The following is a 25,351-nucleotide window of genomic DNA, read 5'->3' as shown; positions in this document are numbered from 1 at the left end:
TTCGGTTCGATGCCTTTAGGTGGTTCAACCGGTTTTGGTGGCTGTATTGGTTTTTGAGGTTTTCCGACAGGATTTCTCGGTCCGATGTCTTTTACAGGTTTCACCACTTGTTTCGAACCGAGCGGCTTTGTCGGTTCGGTAACTTCTTTCGGCTTTAAAGGTGTCCTTGTAGCCTGCGGCTTTGGCTCGATGCCCTTCTTCGGATCGATGGGCTTCGGCTCGACGGGTTTGGTCTGGTGAACCTTAGGTTTCGGTTCGACAACCGCCTTGGGCGTAGCCCTTTTGTCTTCGGTGACAGGCTTTTTCCCTTTTTCGAAAGTCGAAGTCGATTTTGTCAATTCGACGGTCTTTGGCTTCGAAGGTTGTTCTGGTATGGTAGCCTTCGGCTCGGCGCCCTTTGGTTTTGTGACCTTCGGTTCGACGACATTCGATCCGAAGACGGTCGTGTCGATAAGTTTCGGTTTTGATGGAACCGGCCTTGGAGTACGTGTCTCAGAAGGCTCTTTTTGTATGTTCTTAGCCGGGCGGTATGGCGGGGCCATATAACCAGTTTTTTGATCTTGGCTAAGGCCTGATGGCGATGCCTTGACCTGAGCCTCTGATATAGGTGTAGTGTCTATATGGGGCGGTGTACTCACGGTTCGCCCCTCGTTGTCATCGGAGTCGTCTTTGACAGCTACGATGTCTTGATCATAGTCTTCGATATCGACGATTTTTCCTCTTCGTCGATATAATATTCAGAGTCGTTCTCGGAGTATTGATCGTCTTGATCCGAGTCTTCGGCGTGTACTAGTTCTTCCTCATTGTCGAAGATATTCTCGGGCTCCGGTGCCGACCTCTGCATTTCTTGCCTCGCCGCACGCCGATTCCGGATCGTCTTTTTGGATCGGAACTGGGCACAAGCTAGACAATTATCTTTATTATGATCTGGAGATAAGCATTTGTTGCACACTGGATGCTTATCTGTGTGCGGGAACTTTGAGTTGCACTGCGGGCAGTATTTGAATGGACTTCGTTCCATCGACAGTCGGTCCACGTGGCGTCGATAAGGCCTAACGGCCCGATTCGACGACCGGAGTGCAATAAACGTTGAAGCAAGTTTTTCGGTACCGATCGCAAACAATACCGACGATAGCGAAGGCCTTTTAGAAAAGTTTTCTTTGATTCCGAACTTGGAGTGCTGGAAGGTACATCCGAACCCAATGGCGGAAAAAAACAATCTAAGGATGGAGAGGATGCCCATGCGCACTGTAGTCCAAGGGAGGAGCCACCTATCTCGTGATACTTCGAAGACTCTTCCAGGACAACAATGTGCAATCATCCGGACCCAACACTAGGCGGCGATCTATGCACAGATATGAATTCAGCAGCCCACATGCCTCGAACATAGGGGCACGCGTTGAATGATGACCCATATCCAAACTTTGAGAAAGTGAACCGAATACCGGTGTCTATTGTTCTTGCATAAGGTTTGAGCTACAACAACAATGGAAACCCTGCTGACGTGTACGATACGGCAGAGGCACAGGGTTAAAATCAAAGTGCATGACGACCAGTTGGACTTTTGTGATTTTGTAGCACAACATCAGTCGAAATTGAGCCGAAGTCGAGTCTGTACCTGCCTAAATCCTCCTCTAGCACGGTCAGTAAAGCCAGAGTGGAAGTCTGTACTGGCATCGGTACGGGTCCCATAAAATGTCCCAAGGATTGACAGGGCTCCAAGGGTGGATCTGCTGGCAGTAGCTCGACTGGGACTCCTGAAGTTCCTTGGGGCCCAATGCATGCCAGAGGGAGCCAGAAGCGCACCAATAAGCAGGATGGCCTCCTTGAAGGCTTAAACCTGATGAAGTCACCAGGAAACTCTGGGTGCACTGGGATCAGTTGAGTAATTAGCTTCATGACCGAAGACCTCAAAGGAGTACGACTGACATTATGACGTCCTCGTGCCTTCTCTTTAGGAAGAGAGTGGCAGGATGGGGTCACTTTTGATGTTTGCATTTGGACTTTAATTTAGTCTTACCGGAGGTCTTAGAGCACAAAGTTGATCACTCATGGGAACAGCCTTGGGAATGGGACTAAGTCCGTGCCTGTGACTCGGTGTCAGGAACCACACCATTGCATCAGTCCTGCACACGGATTTACATAAATCACTAAGGACACAAGTGATTGTAAAACCCCAGTTAGTCAACCTCTGGTATGATTTAAGGTAGATAATTTTCAAGATGAAGTTCGGAGATGTCTATCGTTTGAAGAATTTCAGGAATGGATCACTCAAGGAACTGATCGGAAGGTACAGCAACAGTTGCCATATTACAAAGAAGCCTTATATCTTCCCAATACAACCTTACAACAAAAGGCTCTTCAAGTTTGTCATGATTCACCTCTGGCAGGTCACAAAGGAATTTCTAAAACCCTGGATTTGGTGCAGCGTTATTTTTGGTGGCCTGGTTTATCTTCTGATGTCAAACAATATGTCCAATCTTGTGGGTTATGTGTTCGGAGTAAACCTTGTAGACAGGCCCCTCAGAGAATGTTGCAACCCCTCCCCACTCCGACCCATCATTGGCACACTGTCTCTATGGACCTTATAGTAAATTTACCCCTCAGTAAAGGACATAATACTATTCTTGTAATTGTAGACACTTTCACGAAGATGAGTCACTTCATCCCTTTGACTGGGTTACCTACTGCCAAAGAACTAGCCAGATTATTTAGTGAAAACATAGTCAAGCTACATGGAATCCCGAAAGTAGTGGTATCAGATCGGGGATCTCAATTCATTTCCCATTTTTGGAAGGCATTCTTAAAGGGGCTTGGTGTAGAGATCAGACTGTCTACCAGTTACCATCCTGAGTCTGACGGTCAGACGGAGAGAATGAATCAGGAACTTGAGCAGTATCTCCGTATGTTCCTTCTTGATGGGGGTGGGGAGTGGTCAGACATGTTGTGGATGGCAGAGTTCGCATGTAATAATATGAAGAGTGTCTCCACCGTTTTTTCTCCATTTTATTTAAACTATGGCCGTCATCCTAACCCTTTCCAGACAAGAGAGGATTTAGAAGTTCCTGCAGTGGAGAATCTAATTAAAGATTTAGCTTCCCTCCATAAATCTGCAGAACCAAATTTGATTAAGGCTAAGAGCACCTATAAAAAATGTGCTGATAGACATCGTAAACCTGCACCACAATATCAAGTAGGAGATCGAGTTTGGTTATCCTCCCGCAATCTGCATTTGAAAGGTAACAAAGTTTCAACCTAGGTTTGTGGGTCCTTACACTATTGAAAAGGTTTTGGGGGCAGTCACAGTGAAATTGAAACTTCCTGCTAAACTGGGTATTCATCCTGTTTTCCATGTCTCCTTGCTGAAAAAGATTACCTCTCAGATTAGATTGGTTAGACCTCCAGAACCCTTACACATCTCTGGTCATTCTGAGTATGAAGTCAAGGAGATTTTGGATTCTAAAATTCGTAAAGGGAAACTTCACTATTTAGTAGATTGGAAGGGATACGGTCTTGAAGAGCGGTCTTGGGAACCAATAGAGAAAATCCATGCCCCAAAACTGTTAAAACGATTTCATGTTCAACACCCATCCAAACCAAGAACGATAAATCAGTCTTTGAGAGGGGGGTACTGTCAGGAACCACACCATTGCATCAGTCCTGCACACGGATTTACATAAATCACTAAGGACACGAGTGATTGTAAAACCCCAGTTAGTCAACCTCTGGTATGATTTAAGGTAGATTTCGCAGTCACCTAAGATGGCCGCCGCTGTGGCCACGATGGTTTGAGAGCGCATTACACAGTCTAGTGGATCTCAGAAGTGCGCGAGATTCTATCTGCGCACTTCAACTGAAGTTCGTCTGAAGAGACATCGTTAGTTCGAAGCTCCGTGTTTATTTACCAGAACGGGAGTTGATTATTTCATAGAATAGTAACGTTGCAGTTATAGTTAGAGTAGCGTAGTCTAGAAACTCAGTCCGAGTTATGTTGGATTCCATTATCCCTTTGAAATCCCGACGTCGAGCAGCAGCACATCAGAGTTCCTACTTCAAGTCAAGGCGCAACACTGTAGAGCTGAGTCTTCTTTCCTGAGTCAAGGAACTGAGAAGTCGGTGACAGTATTCTTGTAAGCCACTGAAGTTAAGAAGCAGTCTGCAGAATCGTTACAAGCGGCTCAATCCACAAACTGATACAGATGTAACTTCACACAGCAGAAAGCCCTTGAAGCGAAACTAGTACTGTAAATTTACAGCGACTTGCTACTTGTCTAGTCTATCCAGTCATATCCTTACCTGCATTGCGCTTTTCCTGTTTCTTCCCTTTCCCTGTCTTTCCTACCTTGTTCCTTTTTGCGCGACTTCTTCAAGGATAGTACTGGCAAAAGACTACGTAATTGTAAATATTTAGGAACTCATTCCTGTGAGAACAACAAACTTACTAAAGCAGAGCAAGGAGACATCAAGGTATTCACTCTGAGGGTTATCTATTTAGAGTGTAGACACTTGAGAGATTCTTTATTAAATGTATTTCTCTTCATTCTAGAAAGCTGATTTCTCCTCAAGAAACCACTACATACATACACATAGAAGAGGGGCAAATACTTCGAACACAGCTGGTAGGATAATTGCTGATAAAGAGAATAGAAGTATAGTGAGTTGTTGGTGCTTTGCTTATGTCCCTTTTCATCTGTGCATTAGACATTCATTAAGCAGCAGAAGACCTGAAATAGAAGAAACCTTCAATACTGCCTGGTGGTAGCTGTGGGCGGAGTGTCTCTTCTCTCTCTCTCCAACTCCCCTTTCCCCCCTATTGGTGACGTAGCTTCCAGAGCTTTGGCACCGGTGGGCGGGCATTGGGAACAGCGTCGATTCTGCTCCTGCAAAGAACTCGGCACCCTGACACTCGGATCATGAACAGGACTTAGGCAAAGGCTGCAGCGACTACTGGTGTTTGGCAACCTACAGCTTCACCTCCCAGTCCCAATCGCCTTCAGGTTCACAAGGGTACATTTATCAACAACTTTGAGTCATAGCCCGAGCCTGGTCAACAGAGACATCTTATGCAAATACTTGACCGACATCTGTTTTCTGCAGTCGCGGAATGGTGTGAAACCTGTTGTCTTAGGTGGGACATCATTCTGTGGCAATCTGGAGTCATCAGTAAAATTAGAAGGCTGGGAGGGGAACTCCAGATCCGGGTGAGAAGGTGCAGAAAGAAAGGAACTGTCAGTGCACAAGGGTGGCACTTATAAACTCCTGCACTCCATCACGTCTGGGGTGTTAAGAAACCAACATGGAACTGTACTGCACTGACAAGTAGTGCACAGGAGCACTGTTGAAGAGAAGTTCCAGGATCCACTTTGGGGAGTATTCTAAAGCAAGGAATACAGGCCATACCTAGCATCTCCTTATATGAAAACAGTTTTAAGTATCTGCTCCAATTAACTCTAAATGAAACCTCATCTAAGTCACACTCAGGTGGAGGACCAGGTTAAACAACCTTTGCAATAGAAATTCATAAAGAGGAAATCACTAGATTTACAAAAAATATTTAAATCACATAACCTTTCCCTTCTCTGTAACAAGCTGTCGAAAATAAAGCCAGCCTTCTTTTGTTGAGTCACTAAAAACTTCCGACGAGGAGTCTTTTCGTGATTCCGAATCTTCAGATAAATGATCATCTTCTGGACCCTGGAAAAAAGGCAAAGCATAAACAGGATTGGAATAATACAATTAATTCTACCTTCTAAATCAATTATCAGTAGCTAATGTGATTTTATCAACTATTGTAGAGAAAAGTCTCCATTCGGTAAGCATGCTTGTTAAAAAAACAAACGAAAAAAAAAAACAATTAGGGATACGATCTTTGAGCCACTAGTGGTAGAGAGGTTATTTGAAACTTTGGAAAATGCTAGCAATAACTTATTTTATGTTTTACATGTAATGGGTTTTGTGCAATTCAAGGCAAACATTATGCACTGTTTGTGTACTCGATAAGGGGCTTTGGTTCAGCCTCCTTTAGCCACTGGTTTCGTAGTTTGGAAATTTTACCCACTGAATTGAGACCCTGTTAACATTTTGGTTTAGCCCACAGTATTTTACTCTGAACTTCTTTCTACTGTCTGGTGGTTGTCTCCTTCCATTTCACTGGAATGAATGAGGGATTATTTTACATCTGACAACTACACCCGGATATCAAACACTTAACCTATTTTATCCACCCCATAGGAACATGCTGTGGGGTCGCGCGTCAGGTGGGACTTCGTTTTGCAAAAACCTTTGTCGGATGTAGCTTTGTCTCAGGCTCTTCAGATGGTCAAAGGGGTATCTCTTAATTCAAGGTTCAGGTATACAAAGTTCAATTATGCACATCAGGCCTACGTCGCCACTCAACGCAATAAGCAAATGTTTCCGGTGCTCTCCCCCACTTGCCAACGTTGCAGGAGACAGGGTTCTATCACATGGGGTGGGACTGCCTAACACTACTACCGACTTGGTAAAAGGTAACTGCAATGGTGGCCGAGATGGCGGCACACACCCTTACTCCTATGCCTTCTTCCTGCCTGCTGGGGCACTGCCACCGCAGGAAAGGAGACAAGCACCTGCAAAGATTCATCGATCTTGCCTTTGTTTTGTTTAAACATCAGGCGGCCATGGCCTGGAAGTCGCCTGTCCCGTCTGACCCCTGGTGATGGCTCTGTGACCTGCTGACATGGACTAGTGCAGAGATTCGCACGCTTCGGAAACTCCGGATGCGAGGGATTCTTCACACCGTGGGTGTATGGTGGGAGACCTTCCTGCTTAATATAGGTGCCAAAAATGATACACGGACCCCTGAAATATGCAGCTCTACTCATCCTGGATGAGTAGAGATGTAGCAGGATTCGCCCGCCAGGTGTGTAGAACAAATAATCATGTGTAGTCATGTCCCTTCTACCTTCTCCTCCCCATCCCCTCAGTGACATGACTACAAATAATTATTTGTTCTATACACCTGGTGGGAGAATCCTCAGGCTATCTCCCTACCCTTTCCTAAAGCATGACTTCTGACGTTTCACTTCTTCCGTGCAGTCTCGTAAGCATGTTCCTTTTGTTCTGATGTTTTGTTTAATACAACAGTGTTTATTAATGACATTTACACAACGTGCACAACCATGCTGCCATTGTTGACTGATATATGGCCTTTGTATGAGCCGCATGTTGCAGCAACTCTGTCGGCAACGATAATTGTAGCAGCTATCTCATATATGCAAAAATATAATACATCTATTTAAAAAAGAAAAAAAAAGTATTTCATCCAAGCAATGTATACACAAATAACCTTTTAAAATGTAGGCTGCATTTCTGCATTGCTTTTGTCGGCACTGGAGTGTGAGAGGCAAACCAACTGGTTTTGTCAATGTTTGTTATATATATGATTGGTACACATAATAGAGCGAGTCTATTTGAAAGAAATCATGCTTTTAATACTAATTTTGCACACACTGGGCAACACCTCAATATCTGATTTTGGTTCAGGAAAATGTAAGCTTTAGTTATTAATTTAAGTGTGACCAGAAACAGAGCACAACAGTGATAAGCCTACAGCATGTGCATGAGGCAAATCTCTCTGCAAAGTCACAATGCAGTTCTCTTTTGGTCCACCGAGTTTCTATTGGTGAAGAAAAAAGCAGTGAGACTCCAAGGTCACAAAATGTAATATAAATAGTTGAATAAAAAAGCTACTGTGAATGTTGCTATTGCCACTGTCTCACCAATATTATTTGCATCTGTGACCCCTAAGCAATAGGCTTACAGGCCCAAGTGCAAGCAGGAGACAATAATCCGAAGCATAAAGCAGTGCTAGACAGCACAAACACGTTATGAAATAATGGATGTCTACTTATATCACGCTTAAACAGGTAACAGGATGTGGACAGTTATTGTACAAAGCTTACAATAGTCAGGACAGTTCGTATTACTACTGAGTAGAGGGGCACCTATTGCTTCTTCTTGTTTAGCTGTTAGTGGCCCCATGAGCAGCTCTCAATAATGTAATAGTTGTGGAGTATAATGAATTAATACCATAAGGCTTTCAAAACTTTCATTGTTGCATTTTGCCAACGTAAATTGCATGATATACATAGTTCTATTGATGGCCTCTGCTGCTCACATCCAAAATACCTTTTTGAAGATTTCATTAAAGGGGGTTTTGCAAGAAGAATTATGGATTGTGCCCAATAAAATGTAAATATGTTTTATTATGCATGTATTTATGTAATATTTTGAAAACACTTCTAAGTCTTTTTAATGGTTTTGTGTATAAAGTTAATGGGCCAATGCCCAAGTTATCTAATAATGTAAGACAACTGCTTGAATACAGCAATGGCTTGCCTCGACAGCAGTTGGTGACCCGTAGTGTGACAATTCCAAACAGATTTCAACACATTGTAGAACCAAGGATCAAATAGTTGGGAGTTATCTAGATTATATTATGACCAATACAGTTATGAAGCAACATCTGAGCAGGTATGACCATAGCATATGATGTTGACCCTTTCCACCTTGGTTCTCACTGATTTTATGGCACGACACGGAGGCCATATTATGCAAATCTCCTTTATTACTACAGCCCAGTAGCAACAATGAGAATGAGAACATAGAACACTCATGAACATTCTAGAGAACTACATAGTCCCATCGCGACCAGCCATCTTCCTTCTTTGTTGCTGCTGCTCAGAAAGATAAGTAATACCTTATGAACATTCATAATCTTACTTAATTTTATACTCTTTTAACTATTATAGCCTTATTTGAAGGTTTTACCTGTTTAACTGTTTATACTCCTTAGGCTATATATGCCTACTTTTAAATTAATTTTAGAATAATTTTAGATTAACTTCCATGATCTTAATTGCTTACTCTTGACATTGTTAAGAAAGTATCCTTAATATGTCTGTTTACCTTATGTCTGTACATCCCCCCTTACTCCCACTGTTTGGCGTAACTGGGCGAATTCTGTACATCAACAACCCCCGGTCTTCACTAACCGCTCTCTCTCCGGTCCCATTTGGATCGGATTAGCCCTTAAATATGTTCGTTTGGTACCCGTAGATCGGATTAACCCTTAAATATGTTCGTTTGATACTCGTATTTCAATTCATAATAATTTGTGTCATTTTACTAAAAGCGTTACTGATCTTTGACAACAACGCTTATTTAAATCTAAATATTACCTTAAACCGATCCTCTCGCGCTTCACGCGCAACCTTTTTTATCCATTTTCATTTCTCTTCTCGCGCTGCGTTTTCACTGCAGCGTCCAGACCGCAGATGCATGGAAAAACTTAACGCGAGGAGCCGCGTTCGAGAAAGACATGAGGAGGCGGCCACGCACGTTACTGCGTGCGTGGCGGCCATCTTAATAAATTGGGAAAACTCAAGCCTTAACAAAGAGAGGCCATTTTGGAACCTTGGGACATCACGATCTAGAAAATAATTAACAACTTTTTACTCACAGACGACCGTTTTTTCGAGCAAGCGACATCGATCTCACAAGCAGGTGACAACTCCTCATATTACAACAATTTCTCTTTATCAACAATATTAATTAAATAATTAACAGACTAATTAAAACATAGCAAAATGTCCGATCCTCAAATTAATATCGAGGATAAACTGGAAAATTTATTTAACAAAGCCCTTGAGAAGGCACTAGGCTCTCTTGATGAAACCATCAATAAAAAAATAGAAGCCTTCTCTCTCAAATCCCCACGCCCTTCCACCAGTACCCAAAAAGAAGGAGCAGTTGAGGCTCCAAAAAAGAGGATGCTAGGAGGTAAGAGAAAGGACTCAAATAAGGTCAAGTCCTCCGCACCAAAAAAAGCAAAAACTTCAGCTCCTCCATCACGCTTTTCAAGCGGTGAAAAGACTGGTGCTTCGGGCACCCTATGTGGGCAAGATTCAGGCCCAGAGCTTCCAATAAATATTGACAACGAAGACAGTGATGACAATTCAGAACTAGAGATTGATTTGTCATGCTCTTCGGGTTTCAACACAGATGTGGAAGAGGCACCTAAGGGGACTGGAAGCTCAGAAGAGGCTTCAAGGACCTCACAATCCAATATGGGACTTTTGGACCCGTTTGGGGATCTAATGTTCGATCCACTATTAATTAAACACCCTTTGTCCCCCGAATGGGCTCCTTCACAACATGTAGCCGACTACATAACCCACTGGTTAAGGAAGGATATCCCACAAGAGGTTAGAGCAAGACAATGCTCAGAATGCCCCAGACCTAACCGCCCCAATAAAATAACGGTGACACCTGAACTGGACCCTAAAGTTGTGGCATTTATAACTAAGTCTTCAAGAGACCCCAGAAAAGGCATAGATAAAGGTTTAAAGTCATGCCAAGACCGTCTCCTTGACGTCATTGGACCCCTTACCAAAATCTTTGATTTGGCAGAATCGGCATACTTGGATGACTCTTTTGTAGACCCTAAAGAGTTAAGAGAGTGGATCCAAAGGGCCATATGCCTGGTCGGCAATGCTAATACCGCTCTCTCCACCGAGAGAAGAAAAGGGGTACTCTTTAAGATAGACCCAAAACTTATCGAACTTGCTAAAAACGATAGGGGACCAGAATCAAATGGCCTTCTCTTTGGGGAAGATTTTATCAAAGACATGGCCAAATACGTTGGCGCATTTAATTCGATTCAAAAATCTCAAAAGGACATTAAAAAAGTGTTCCAGGATCGTCTTTTCACCAGGGCCGGGAGAATGCGGGGTCGTTTCCCCGGCCGAGGAAACTCCTCATCAAGAGCCTTCATTGCGCGTGGGGGAAGATACAACAGCAACTTCGGATCTCACCAATTTTACCCCCCAAAGACAAAGATCCCGTGCTCGTGGCACATTCAGAGGTGAAAGAAGACAACGATCCTTCTCTACAGGTAGGAACCTCGAAAGACCCTTTTGTTACCCCTCCAAAGGTGGGAGGGAGATTACGTTTATTCGCACACAATTGGGATTTAGTGACCAAAGACCCTTGGATCCTACAGACAGTGAGAGGCTACAGAATAGATTTTATAGATTTACCATCCCAAAAAAGAATTCCACAAGAAATTTCCTTTTCAGAAAAAGACAAAACCCTAGTCTCCCAAGAGGTTCAGGACCTATTAAAGAAAGGTGCCGTCATCAAAGCTCACTACTTAGGTTACCTCAGCAATATTTTCTTAGTAGAAAAAAAAAACAAGGAACAAAGACCAGTGATAAACTTAAAGGGTCTAAATCAGTGGGTTGTATACCAACACTTCAAAATGGAAGGGATTCACCTTCTGAGAGACATTCTAAGGAAAGGGGACTGGCTAACCAGGCTAGATCTAAAAGATGCCTACCTAACAATTCCAATTTGGGAACCTCATCAAAAATACCTCCAATTTACCTGGCAGGGAAATCTTTATCAGTTCTGCAGCCTCCCCTTCGGTCTGTCATCCTCCCCTTGGTGTTTCACCAAAGTACTCCGACCCATAACCACCTGGCTCAGAGAAAGGGGCGTGAGGCTAATTATATACCTCGACGACATCCTTATAATGGCCCAATCAAAGAATACGGTGTCCCTTCACACAGACCTCACAATACGACTCTTAGAACATCTAGGGTTCGTCATAAAGACAAAGAAATCTTGTGTGATTCCAAGTCAATTTCTGGGTTTCCTGGGAGATACCGTAAAAACAGAATTAAGACTTCCGTCAGACAAAGTCAGGAAAGTCAGGGCGGAAATACGAAAATTACTCAGTCTACACCTCTTCCCTTTGAGGCTTCTGGCCAAAATCCTAGGTTTACTCTCTTCAACAATTCAAGCAATATTTCCGGGACCCTTACATTACCGAGCACTTCAGAGATTAAAAGCCAGATCCCTGAGATTGAATCACTCTTACTCTCATCTGATCTCCCTAGATCTAGACTCGAAGACAGAACTCCTGTGGTGGTTGAAAAATGTGGAAGCATGGAATGGCAGAGCCATTTTCGGGGAGACACCAGATCTAATAATAGAATCCGACGCGAGTTTACAAGGATGGGGAGCGAGATGTGGGAACTTATCTGCAGGAGGCCAATGGACTCCTCAAGAGAAGAGATTGCACATCAACTGTTTGGAGTTATTAGCGGGTTCATTTGCAATATGCTGTTTCACTCAGAATTCAGCCAAATGCTGTGTAACACTTCGGATGGACAATGTCTCTGCAGTACGTTACGTCAGCAAACTAGGAGGTCCACATTCCAAGGGTTTGTCGGACCTTGCAATAGGTTTCTGGGATTTCTGTTTGAACAAAGGAATTTCTGTAGTGGCACAACACATTCCTGAGCTGAACAATGGCGTAGCAGATTGGTTCTCGAGGAACTTCAAGGACTCCAGCAATTGGAAACTAGACAGACGAATTTTCTTAATCCTTCAGTCTCATTGGGGTCCCTTTCAGATAGATCTCTTTGCAGATCGTTTGAATACTCAACTGACCAAATTTTTTAGCTGGAGACCAGACCCTCAAGCTCTCAGAGTGGACGCCTTTCTCCAAGATTGGACTGGTCTAGCCCCTTATGCCTTCCAGCCTTTTGCACTAATTCCACGCCTACTCCTTCATGCTCGTCGCTACAAACAAAGCATGGTCGTCATAACACCTCTTTGGAGATCCCAAGCTTGGTTTCCCATAATTCTCGAAATGTCTGTAGACTTTCCCATCCTGATCCCCCCCTTCAGAGAGATACTGCGGGGTCCATTAGGAGAGATCCATCCCCTGGTAGAGCAAGGTCTTCTAGTTCTGACGGCATGGAAGATTTCAGGAGACAATGGCGAATCCCAGGACTTTCGTCAAATGCTCTCACTCTCATTTCAGAATCATGGGCTTCCGGTACAAGGAAAGCTTATCGATTGGCATGGAACTAATGGGTTCGCTGGTGCCTTCAACAACACTATGATCCCGTTTCAACTGATTTAGTTCACGTAGTTAATTACCTATCTGATCTGTTCACATCCGGTCTATCTTATAGAACAGTTAACGTTTATAGATCCGCAATTTCTGCTGGCCACTCCCTTATTAACGGAATCTCTGTTGGTCAAGCCTTACTAACTAAAAAGATTGAGGAGCATGAGTCATGAATCCTCCTTCTGCCAAATACTCCGCTTTATGGGATGTTACCCTTGTTCTTAGAACTCTCTCCTCTTGGGGCGATAATTTCTCTCTTTCACTTAAACGCATCTTGTACAAACTTACTGTTTTGTTATGTTTGGTGTTTTTTAGAAGAACTTCTGATGTTAAAGCTTTGGATATCTCTAGTAGAGCCTTCTAACCCGAGGGTGTTTGCTTCTACCTCAAGAAAAGAACTAAAACAATGTCTTCCTCTATCTTTTACCCTTTCTTTCCCCAGAATGAAAGACTATGTGTAGTTAAATGTCTGAAAGAATATGAAAGAAAAACAAAAAATGTAAGAATGAATGAACATCAACTTTTGATTTCACATAGATCGCCTCATAAAGGTGTCTCTTCTCAGACCTTGGCAAGATGGGTTAAAGAGGTCATGCATGAAAGTGGCGTAGATACCTCTGTCTTTGGAGCTCACTCTCTTAGAGGTGCTTCGGCCTCTAAGGCCTTTTTTATGGGAGGAAGTCTACAAGATATCCTTAGGGCAGCTGACTGGTCGAATGATAGCATGTTTAGGACTTGTTATTTTAGACCAATTTCGAATCCGATTGATAATGTTATTAATGCACTTTAAACTTGCATAATATGGCCTCCGTGTCGTGCCATAAAATTTAGATTTTTCACAGCCTGGTGGGCAGAAAATCTGGATTTTATTAAAGACACAGAGGCTAATATTATCCCTCCTCTTATTATCCCTCCCACTGTGGATAAGATACTTGATATGTTACCTTTTTCTTTCAGAATGAAAATACATTTTTTCCCTTTGGACGACCTTTGGATAGCTGTCTTCAAATATATTCCTGTTTTCTTCATGAAGTTTGATCTTTCCTCGCAGTTTATAACAAAGAAGGAAGATGGCTGGTCGCGATGGGACTATGTAGTTCTCTAGAATGTTCATGAGTGTTCTATGTTCTCATTGTCATTGTTGCTACTGGGCTGTAGTAATAAAGGAGATTTGCATAATATTAGCCTCCGTGTCTTTAATAAAATCCAGATTTTCTGCCCACCAGGCTGTGAAAAATCTAAATTATGCACCCATCATGAAGGTCCGCTCCTTCTCATCTGCCAAACCTCACTGGATCACCTGAATTACAGAGAATACTTGATTAAAGGCACAGAAGATTTAGCTTGGGTCAAATATGCTGTAAAATTATAATAAGTCTGTTTAGAGGAAGCAGCTCTGTAACCTGAATATTTGTAATCCTGAGCGATTTGGAAGCTTGCTCCCATTTACAAAAGGGTTTGTGGATAAAATCCAGTCTCCTAGAGTTGAAGCAGCCAGCACCTTGATTCGCCCCTGGGGTAGTCTTATTTTGCTCAAGCATGGAAGCCCCAAATTGACTAAGAAGCAGTTAGACTTGAGAGGGCTGAGAGACAGCAGAGGCACCTGGGAAGGCGAAAGACAGTACGGTTCTTCCTGTGGCTGAAAATTCAAGTTTTGTAGGAATTTAAGTTTGCAATAACTGTACTGGGGATTTTCCATATAAGTTATGTAATATTTATTTACCGTTCTTAGCCAACCAAGTGTACCCATGATTTAGGTTACATTTTTACTAAGTTTCTGATGAACATACCAATAGGACACCAGTTAGTAGTTGTGTGGTAATGCAAAGTCCTATGACTTGTGTATTGGCAAATTATTGTTTGAAAACATTATCTGCCCAGGGTGAAACCTCTTGCAGAGTTACCTAAACTGTAAGGATCGTGTGACGCAGGCAAAAGCTACTACAAAATTCAACAGTGGCGGAGAGTCTTCCCATAGAGAACCTACCACCCCCTCCACATATGGGGGATTTTCTCATTACAACTCATCAGCATCTTTGATCACAAATTAGAGACATGCCAGTGGGAAGAAAAATAGTGGACAAATAGTATTAAAAGTTGAATAAGAAACAACTCACCTTGATGCCCTTTAGGCTAGATACGTGCTGAAAAGATCTGCATGTTGAAAAAAATAGTATGTTGTTACAATGAAGGAAATACTTAATATTCTAGATGAAATTTTTTTACTTTGTTAGGGACTTACGATTTTCCTTCTTCTTTGTAATTATCTAGTCCTTCATCACAGGATTTGGATCGCTCAGTTTTACCGTTTGGTTGCACCTTGAGGAAAGTAGGTCTGACGGAGTCTGTAACTGAATAATAAAATGCATTATTTTTGAAATTTTGATAACAAAAGAAAATACTAAATGGATCCAATAACTGTTATACAGGGATGAGAACACAATAGTAGCTTATAAAGAAGAAACCGGTCGGGTTCTACACTGCTACAAATAAACAACCTTGCTATGACGGGGCTGAAGCACATTCATGTTTTACATAGCAGAACAGCATGTGAACACTACAGCATAAATTATTTAAAACTCAAGAACTAAAGCAATCACATCAAGTAAAACGTGGCATGAACAGGCATTGATTCAGCCAAGAGCAGGCCGTTTTAAAGTCACCCTATAAATGTGGGTGTATAGGCTTGCCTTGTTGACTGCTATATCTAAACAGCCGAGTTGCAGATCACAGCCAAATGTTTTATTGATGGATTCTCGAGGACCTGTTTGAGGATCAATTGAAGGCGCAACATACTCCGCAAAGGAAGAGAGCAGCTACAGGAGTGTAGAAATGGGCATCCCTGGAATATAGCCGAGACACCATCTATACAACATGTGCCTCTATGTGGCCAGTCGTACTCTGCTAACTTATGCACTGCTGATCGGTCTTTTCATCTTAGTGTGCACTGGATTTATATTAATCCTGTAGGGTCACAGTGTCCAAAACAATTATGAATTAATGTCCTGAAACAACCTCAAATAAACCAAGGTTTTTTTGGTATAAAACCCTGGTTTCTGCAGATATTAAGCTGCCCTAGACACAGAATTATGCGAGAGGACAGCTATGTGGTATAAGGTGATGATGGACCTCCAGGTTAATGGCTTTCAGGAGCATATGGTTTTGACCAATGAGTGATCCTTACAGATTTATTACGTTTTGGTTCTGGACCTGGCAGTCGACCAATTTGTAAATAGCACTTAAACCTGATGTAAAAGCATTACCACTTAAGACAAGCAAGAAATGTAACTGTGACAGTGTGGTGGTGTTGACTGGTGTGGTGTAGTGTACCTAGTACAATAGGGCAACCCAGTATACCCCCAAGGAACTGCGTACTGTAAACTACAAAACGAATAGGGTCCTGGAGTATATTATTTTTTTTTTTCGCTCAAGGCAAGAGTCTAGGCTTATGTTTTGATCTCCGCCCCAAATAACCACAGAGGGAAGAAAGGAGGAAATGTGCCTTTAAACATCATTAGAAAAGGCAGGGTCATCAATGTTTGGTCCATACGTGTTCACAGACAGAACCATGTTTCACCTAATTTGACAAGCACCAACAGGACTCTTCCCTGATCATCTGTTTCAGATTTAGTTAATGTGAAGGGAATGCCTTTCTTTACCAAGATCACGACCCCTCTAGAATAAGAGGAGAACAATACTGCCACATGCACCCCAGTCCATCTAGCCCCTATATTCCCTTCCGTTGGTTTGGTAAGATGAGTCTCTTGCAGAAATGCGACCTGCACATCCAGTCTATCAAGAAAGGCTAGTACATTACGGATTTTCCTGGGGTTGTTTAACCCTCTCCCATTCCAGGTGAATAATTTTATAGTACCACCCATATCTGTGTATCACAATACACTTGCAAGATTACATTACTCGAGCTACCATCGCCAAGGTTAACCATGAAAGAGTACACTGCATGTGTATCAAACCATGCCTGCTAACTGCCATCCCTTCTTCCTTCTCCCCCTGCCCCCACCCACTTAAGCACCCCCAACTTGCTAAAGATATCCCGATCTAACCCAGCTCCCCACCCCAAACACCAACTAACCCAAACAATTAGACGGGGCACACCCATTGGGGGCCACAAGAGTACAGATCAATCTTCCATTTGTGTAGAGAGGCGGCCAAACTCATCCATAGTAATGAGATTGACTGTCGCATAATGCTTACAATTCCAAAGACACATCCAACTTAGAGCCACAAAGAACCCCCAGATACCTATCTATCAGGAGATCAGGACAAGTGCCCTTCCATGCGGTATCTGTTCCACGGCTATCTTAATGTGTCCATGAGTGCCTCTCCCGGTCACCACTGACCATACAAAAAATAAAACAGCAATTAGTCCCCAGCTCTGAACTTACAGCTTACACAGACAAGTGGAGCTTTATTGTTCATCCTCTTCCAGGTTTGTTGCGGATTCTCTTCAACGTTTTTTCAAAAGTTTCACGTGATCCATAGCAGATTTTGGGGTATTAAAGATCTTAGCTGCCCATTCCGAGCGAATCCTCAGGCGTCGGTGTAAAGCTTAGAGTTTTTTTATATCCTCTGCCTGCAGTAACTTTTTAGTGGGTATGAACTCCCTCCTAGCCACCTGAATTGCAGCAGTAAAGTCTGGAAAGAACGCCAGCGTATTCCCCCCTGATATGTGATGGAGCCTTGGTCACGAGCCAAACGGAGGATTGTGTCACGATCCCTATAATTCAACAACCTTGAGATGATAGGGTGCGGCGAGGCACCAGGGACAGGGCGCGCCGCCAGCGAACGGTGGGCTCTCTCAACTATCAGCATAGGGGACAGATTATCAACGCCAAAAATTTCTCCGAGCATCCCTTCTATGTACACCTTCAATTTCCCAACCTTGGTGGATTCCGGCAGCCCAATAATCCTCAGGTTGTTCCTCCTGGACCTCACTTCCTGGTCCTCGTTTTTTGCCTGGATGACCACAAGGACTTTTTCCAAGTTCACAGTCTTGTCTGCGACATTTTGTAGGTTGTCCTCCGCCGTGGAGACCCGCTGTTCCACCTCGCCCACCCTGGCGCCCTGTTTATCGAGTTTCGCCACCATATTATCCATGTGAATGGTGAGCGCGTTGATTTTCCCATCTATGGACTGCAAACTATGTTGCATCGCCACCAGAGTTGATTCTAGTGTTGGGGCAGTGACTGACTAGGTCTCCCCCTTCGAGTCAGAGGTCTGTTTTTTGCTGCGCCCTTCCTGTCTTGTGCATATCAAATGTGAAGCAGATCTGCGTCTTATCAGGTTTGCCCATTTTACTCAGCGCCCTGGTGTTCTGTGGCCACTCACCTCCTATCTAGCCAACACACCGTACTTCTGCTGTGCGACGGTTCACGTGCCTCGCACCAGTCTGCGCAGCGTGTAGATACTCGTAGCACCCCGCACCAGGCTGTTCTTATTTCACACTCACAATACAATTTGATATTTCACGCTTCTGTATGACCCACAGCCTCGCTTCAATCCATCACACTGTGGGCGTCCAGCAGGGAACAGTACAATTTTTCAGCTCGGGCTTCGGCCCACAGCAGGCCAACTCACTCCATTCTCAGCAGTCTGCTGATTATCTGAACAGGTAGCGTGAAAAGCTCACCTCCTCACGCCACTATTCAAGCCCTCTCTCCCGCATGGTTCAGAAAATCAGGGAATAGAGGCCTTCCTGCCTCTGGTACCAATTCAGGAGATCAGCGAGGGGAGAATGCGGCCGCTGCGCAGGGTACAAACCCAGTCCAGCTGATGCAGGAGGCCCCAATTGATACTTCAGCACAGGCAATCCTAGCCTCTGGATCACCTTTCTGCAATTGCGACTATTCCGATACTTTGTGACCGCCGAGGAGAATCAGATGGGTCCCAGCCTCTCAAGTTTCACTCACTGCAGGTCAGACTTTCTGGCAAGCGTCCGCCACACTGCCTAGCGCGGCCCTGTGCCAGCGGTCATCTCGCGAGATTCCGAATCAGGCTGCGGCGGCTCCACCGTCCCCACAAGTTGTTGACCCGACGGTAGCCTGAACTCCACCCAGCAGCTAGGTCCTTCGGGCACCGGGATCACGCCTCCTTATCCGGCAGTACCGCAAATCCAAGAATCAGCGAAGGCGACCGCCGCCTTCAGCAGCGGGTTCCGTCCGCCATGCTGCTATCGTGACTGCCTCCCTCACCGCAGAGTTACTTGCTGCCACTTCTGCCACACGATCCCCAGACCATTTCAAATCTTCCCTGGGGTGTCACCAGCTCCACTCCTCACCAGATGTGTAAATCTGTCATGTCTTAATGCCGGATATTGTAAAGATTTTAGAGCGGCCGGCGGAAATGCACTAAAGCGCAGCCATCTTGCTGTGCGCCCTCTAGCGTTCCCCTGGATTTATTTCAACGTAACCATATTCTTTATGTTGGTCAAAAAAATGATACAATAACATCAGCACAACATTCATGTATAAGAAACAATGACGTAATGATGTGAACACAAATATTCTTTTTTTAATGACAATTCCATCAATAGTACATCATTAAAACCTCAAAAACATTTTTTGATTCCGCAGTGCGTAAAAGAGCGTACGCAAAAAAGCCACACTGACACCTCCCCGCCTCTTCATGATCCTCATCTGTACGTTCATTAGCATTTCAGCATCTGAAGGAGAGCAAAGATCCTCTTAACTATATAGGTATCAGACACAAGCCCATAAGATCTACTTTCAATTATAAATAAAGGCCTCCAGCCACCATCCGGTGCGTTTTAATGTTGTTAGAGGACAGAATTTCGACATTTCGGTCTCATATGGCATCTCAGACCAGCGAAACCACCCTCAGGAGTCATGATCCAGTGTTGTGAAGGAAGAAAGCCTACTAGTACTGCAAAAAAAAAAGAAAAAATACCAACATAGAAAGAATTTAGTAAAACACACTAGAACTACGTCAAGGTGTGCATCGCTTGCCCACAATCCATCACCAGAGTAAAAAACACAATATCAAATGATACACCTATAATGAAGTGCAGTGCAATACCCAACCACTGGTGTAAAACATTTCAAACATGAAAAAACATGTGTGACTAATTAAAAACCTTTCACAACAAACGAGGTGTGACAACATGCAATGTCTAACACAGGCTAAATATGTATTTGAACATTGCACCACTAAGTAACTTGCTGCCAAATTAGATGCACCTCTAAATAAAGGGCTCAACAGACGCCCTAACCAAGCACAAAGTGTCAGCTATAAATGAAAAATATTCCAATTAAGGACAAGGCCCCATCTCAAGATACCCAAGAGTCACACTGGAAGGTAAAAACACAAGGGTATATTACCCACGCATGGTTGACACACACCAGGAACTTTAATCTAAACAATACGAGAAAAGTTCATATGGAACTAGTCCAAGGCATTACATACAAATATAACCTACAATCTGCCTAAAGTCACAAGCTTACACACTTGCATCGCTGATCTCATAATGCATAGAAACTCCGAGAGGGCCAAGGTCTAATTAAAAGTACAAATCCAGTCACAAGATCACGACACAGTCAAAACGAAAATCATCCCGAGCTCAGCGGACATCTTATAATAGGATCACAAGCCAAGAGTGCAAAAAGAAAATAAAGTCCTAGATTTCTCAAAACGTATAAACGTTTAAGACTACGTAGCCTTATGAGTATTTGAAAATATTAATGGGAGACATTCACCTCAAAATACCACTATTCACAGTAGATCTTTAAAGTGGGCTGTATACAGCAACGTATTTCTCAGCCATGCGGCAGCCATCTTAGAGGTATTATAACATGAATCCATCACAAGAGAATGTCACAATAGGTCAAACTTCCACATAAAGGTACCAGGAGACAGTCAGCGAGTAATGAATACCACACAGTTACCCAGTTAAAAAGGAGCAATCAGAATACTTATCCTCGTAAAATATGTAATGGAATTATAAACAGAACACAGCACACATATAAGAATATAAAATTACAGTGTTGCCCAATTCTGCCATTCTACATGTTGATTAAAACCACTGTTCACAATGTCAGCCAACCAGATCCATTCCTTTGATCGGGAACGAGCGATCCACATCATGTTTGCGCTTGGTGCTTTTCACCACTTCAAGAACAAACCGTTTGATCACAGTTGATTCATGTGATGTGTACATATTGTTCAACAAGTCGGGCATTTAACACTTTACAGCGAATGTGTGACTGGTGTAAGGTGATACGTTTTCTCACTTCTTGAGTTGGTTACCAATACACAGCACAAGAACATTCAATGCAATATATGATTTTTTTTAACTGCAATTAGATGGTGTTTTAAATTCCAAGATTATCATTCAAAACACAAGTTTTGACTATTAACGTAGTGGTACTTGACAAACATTTTCTGTTAGACCTTGCACCATTGGCGTGGGTCTCACCTGCATTTTTTGCCTTTGCCTACTGTGTTTTTGCTGTGTGTTGCACTTAGTTTTGCTGGTCTAGATGCTTTGGGCACTTTGCCACTGCTGTTCAGTGCCAAAGTGCAAGTGCTCCCTTTGTAAATTGTTGTTATGGATTAGTGATTCCATTATTGGCATATTTGATTTATTAGTCTGACCCTAGTACAGTGCACTGTGTGTGCCCAGGGCCTGTAAATCAAATGTTGCTAGTGCGCTGCAGCACTGATTGTGCCACCCACAGAAGGAGCCTGTAAAATGTAACTTCGGCCTGCGACTGCAGAACCTGTGTGCAGTCTGATGATGCCATGTCGACTTGGCAAGTGCACCCACTTGCCAAGCCCTAAGCTTCCCTTTTCTTACATGTCAGTCGCCCCTAAGGTAGGTCCAAGTTACCCCTAAAGGGCAGGGTGCAGTGTATGTGAAGGTAGAAAGAACAATTGATGGACCAAATCCATCGTTTTTTGCTCGCCATTCCAGTTTGGACCCAGCCATATGCAAACCAGTCTTGACCCTGCGCCCAATGATAACAGTCCAGCCCGAACTGCCAGGCCAGGTCCTCCCTGGACTGGAAACAAGCATCCTAGGACCGGTTTTGGGTTTCACCCCTCATCAGCCAGAATAGCTTGACGCCAGTGGCATGGAGAGCACGGGACCCACGTCATAAGGATCATGGTCAAGACTGATTTGCATATAACTGGGTCCAAACTGGGATGGTGTGGTGAGCAAAAGAATGATGGATTAAATCCAAATCGTTGTGATTGGGGGTGAATGTTTGCATTGTCCAGCATTCTGTCTGTTAATTGTTTATTTTGCAGATGTGAAAGGTAGGACATGCCCTGATGTGTGTGGCATGTCTTGATAGTGAATTACTGCCAATTTCGTTTTTCACTATTGCTACATGTTTCATATTGAAAGAGGTTTACTGATAAGAATGATATTGAAGTTAAGAATCGAGAGGCAAGTGCAGCATCTATTGCAAAGAGAAGTGCTCAAGTAGCTTCTGGGGTATTCTGCAGTGTGAGTGACTATTTTTGAGGAACTCGTGAACTTTTTGTGCAAGCACACGCTGAGAACAGAACATTTGAATGTACAGACATTAGAATTCTCTGAAACTATAACAAGGTGCTGTGAAAGTTGGGGTGATGAATGGTTGTTTGTAGTAAGAGACCGTACAGAATATTTTCTTTCAGATCGTCATGCTGCAGATTGTGTTTAACATCAATCTGGCAGTGTAAACATTTGAAGCGGAAGAAGCATCCCCAAAGAATATTGAAATATTTGAACAGCAATCGAAGAAGTTGAAGTAGGGTATCCAAGTAATGAAGAACAATGTGAAGCCTATCTGAAGACGTGTAATTACCTAGACTCGAATGATGAAGAACAAATGTGCATTGCAGACTTAATATCCAAAATGGAATAATATCTAAAGGAAGTGACAGCCAAGCATACAATTGTAGGCACATGAACTAGGAAGCTTGTAGAATATAACTGAGATGGTATTGTTGTATTAGAAGAAGGTGTAAAAGCTGATGTGGTAACTCTTTGGGAAACAGCTACCATTCTTTGAATTTATCATTCTAAGTCAAAGGATTGAACTGCAGAGTATCTATATAACAGAAGCTGCAGCCAAACTAATCAAAAGTGATGTCAAGTCATCTCACTCTGCAAGAAAAGACTTATATCCACAGCTTGAAGTGACGTCAGCGATGGAAGCGTTTTGGATTACCTTCCCAGTAGTTTGAGATTGCTGTGTTCCAAATTATTTGTAGGAAAAGATCTCTTCACTACAGTGGGTGCAATAGGGCAAATCATTATGCATGCTATCCGCCCAAGAGCAATATAAGTGACATGAATGTTGTAGATATCATGCATTGCGAGCTTTGTACATTCCCTCCTGCATTATTTTAATCTCGCAGTATGTGTAGAAAGGCTGAGAAGTCTCAATTAGCACATACAATATTAAAGAAGTCTGATGAGTTATGCACCGAGGTTACTGAAATACAATCTACTGATCAGTATGTCATAGATGGCGGCTCTCTACTGCAATGAATTCCGTGGCACAAACATGATACATGCAAGAATATTGCGAACACCTACACTACTTTCACACTATGGGAAAACTATCATTGTGTTCAGTGGTTAGGATGATTCTCCATCCATCAATTACATGCAGCACAGAAGGCGGCCAAATTCACAGATGAGCACAGCTGACAAATTTACAATGACATACAAACGGCTACTCATTTTACTCATAGTCAAGAAGTCAAGGAAACATGGGGGTATCGTGCAACATGCATTTGGAAATGCTGATGTTGATATTGATAGTGATGCGTTTTTGTCTCCCGAACATTCATTCACTACCATTATAGGGGAAGATACAGTTATGCTAATTCTTCTATTGGATCATGCCAAGAACTATGGTTTCAAATTGTATTATCGTAGCAACATAAAACGAGGATCATCTATGAATCCTGAGTATGATATTCTCGGTATTCAGGCCTTGCTCTGGATTGACATTTGCAAGTACCTGCTATTTCGACATGCTTATACAGGTTATAACAGTTTTCAGAATTTTTTCTGTTGTCAAGGGCAAAGCATTTGGTCACATACTAAAGGAAAAGGAGCTCCGAGTAGTTGCAAACATTTTCTGTTAAGATGATTCCGCTGACATTGAAAATGCGGGGAAGAAGGCCCTGTTGGTGTTGTATGTGTGGAGGAAATTGGATTCCATTAACACACTTTGTCAACAAATGTTGCTAGAAGGAGTAGTAGCTGCCAAATCATTTGTTATACCAGAACGATTGCCGCCTACAGAATCTGTCACAAAGTACCCCAGCTTTCGCACCTACTATCAAATTAGAGTGTGGCAATCAAACCAAAGAGAATCTCAATCTGAAAGAATGTGGTTTGCCTAAAAAAGATAATTCATTTTGGCCCCCAATATGTGACTTGCCTCCAGCTTCGGACGCGTTATTGAAAAAGATACTTCTTTGGATCGCCTGAGCACTGTTGGAGGCTCACTCGTCTCTTTGCTGCCTGCCTGACACCGGACTTCACCCACCACTTGCCGGACCCGCTGCGCGGGTCCCGCTGCGACAGAGGACTCCCTGTGGGGCGCTGGAGGGAAGCTCCATACTCTTAAAACTTCTGTGTCCACCGGCAGGGCTGCGAGCTGCCTAGCAGGGACTCCATTGTCCAGGAGTCCCTGCGTGCTACACCTGTGGCCGCTCTCCCTGCCGGCGACGCCCCCTGTCTGCTGCTGAAAAACGCAGCGCTTCCCTTCCCAAGCGGGAAACTTCTTTGGATCGCCTGAGCACTGTTGGAGGCTCACTCGTCTCTTTGCTGCCTGCCTGACACCGGACTTCACCCACCACTTGCCGGACCCGCTGCGCGGGTCCCGCTGCGACAGAGGACTCCCTGTGGGGCGCTGGAGGGAAGCTCCATACTCTTAAAACTTCTGTGTCCACCGGCAGGGCTGCGAGCTGCCTAGCAGGGACTCCATTGTCCAGGAGTCCCTGCGTGCTACACCTGTGGCCGCTCTCCCTGCCAGCGACGCCCCCTGTCTGCTGCTGAAAAACGCAGCGCTTCCCTTCCCAAGCGGGAAACTTCTTTGGATCGCCTGAGCACTGTTGGAGGCTCACTCGTCTCTTTGCTGCCTGCCTGACACCGGACTTCACCCACCACTTGCCGGACCCGCTGCGCGGGTCCCGCTGCGACAGAGGACTCCCTGTGGGGCGCTGGAGGGAAGCTCCATACTCTTAAAACTTCTGTGTCCACCGGCAGGGCTGCGAGCTGCCTAGCAGGGACTCCATTGTCCAGGAGTCCCTGCGTGCTACACCTGTGGCCGCTCTCCCTGCCGGCGACGCCCCCTGTCTTCTGCTGAAAAACGCAGCGCTTCCCTTCCCAAGCGGGAAACT

The 25,351-nt window shown here is 43.7% G+C and overlaps 1 protein-coding gene across 2 annotated transcripts in view; it reads right to left on the bottom strand.

Annotated features, from left to right (window-relative positions):
- Positions 1–25,351, bottom strand: part of ARHGAP21 (Rho GTPase activating protein 21) — a 545,637-nt gene that overhangs the window by 105,746 nt on the left and 414,540 nt on the right. For both annotated transcript variants that reach the window (XM_078663440.1, XM_078663441.1), the window contains 3 exons: positions 15,204–15,312; positions 15,079–15,115; positions 5,569–5,694 (listed from right to left, as the gene is read on the bottom strand). In XM_078663440.1, coding sequence (XP_078519566.1) covers positions 5,569–5,694; positions 15,079–15,115; positions 15,204–15,312 — 272 coding nt within the window. The remainder of the gene's footprint in view (positions 1–5,568; positions 5,695–15,078; positions 15,116–15,203; positions 15,313–25,351) is intronic.

This window comes from Lissotriton helveticus, chromosome 10 (assembly GCF_964261635.1).
Source record: "Lissotriton helveticus chromosome 10, aLisHel1.1, whole genome shotgun sequence".
Classification (NCBI taxonomy): domain Eukaryota; kingdom Metazoa; phylum Chordata; class Amphibia; order Caudata; family Salamandridae; genus Lissotriton; species Lissotriton helveticus.
The sequence above is the reverse complement of the archived record's forward strand: the minus strand, read 5'-3'. Positions and strand labels throughout refer to the sequence as shown.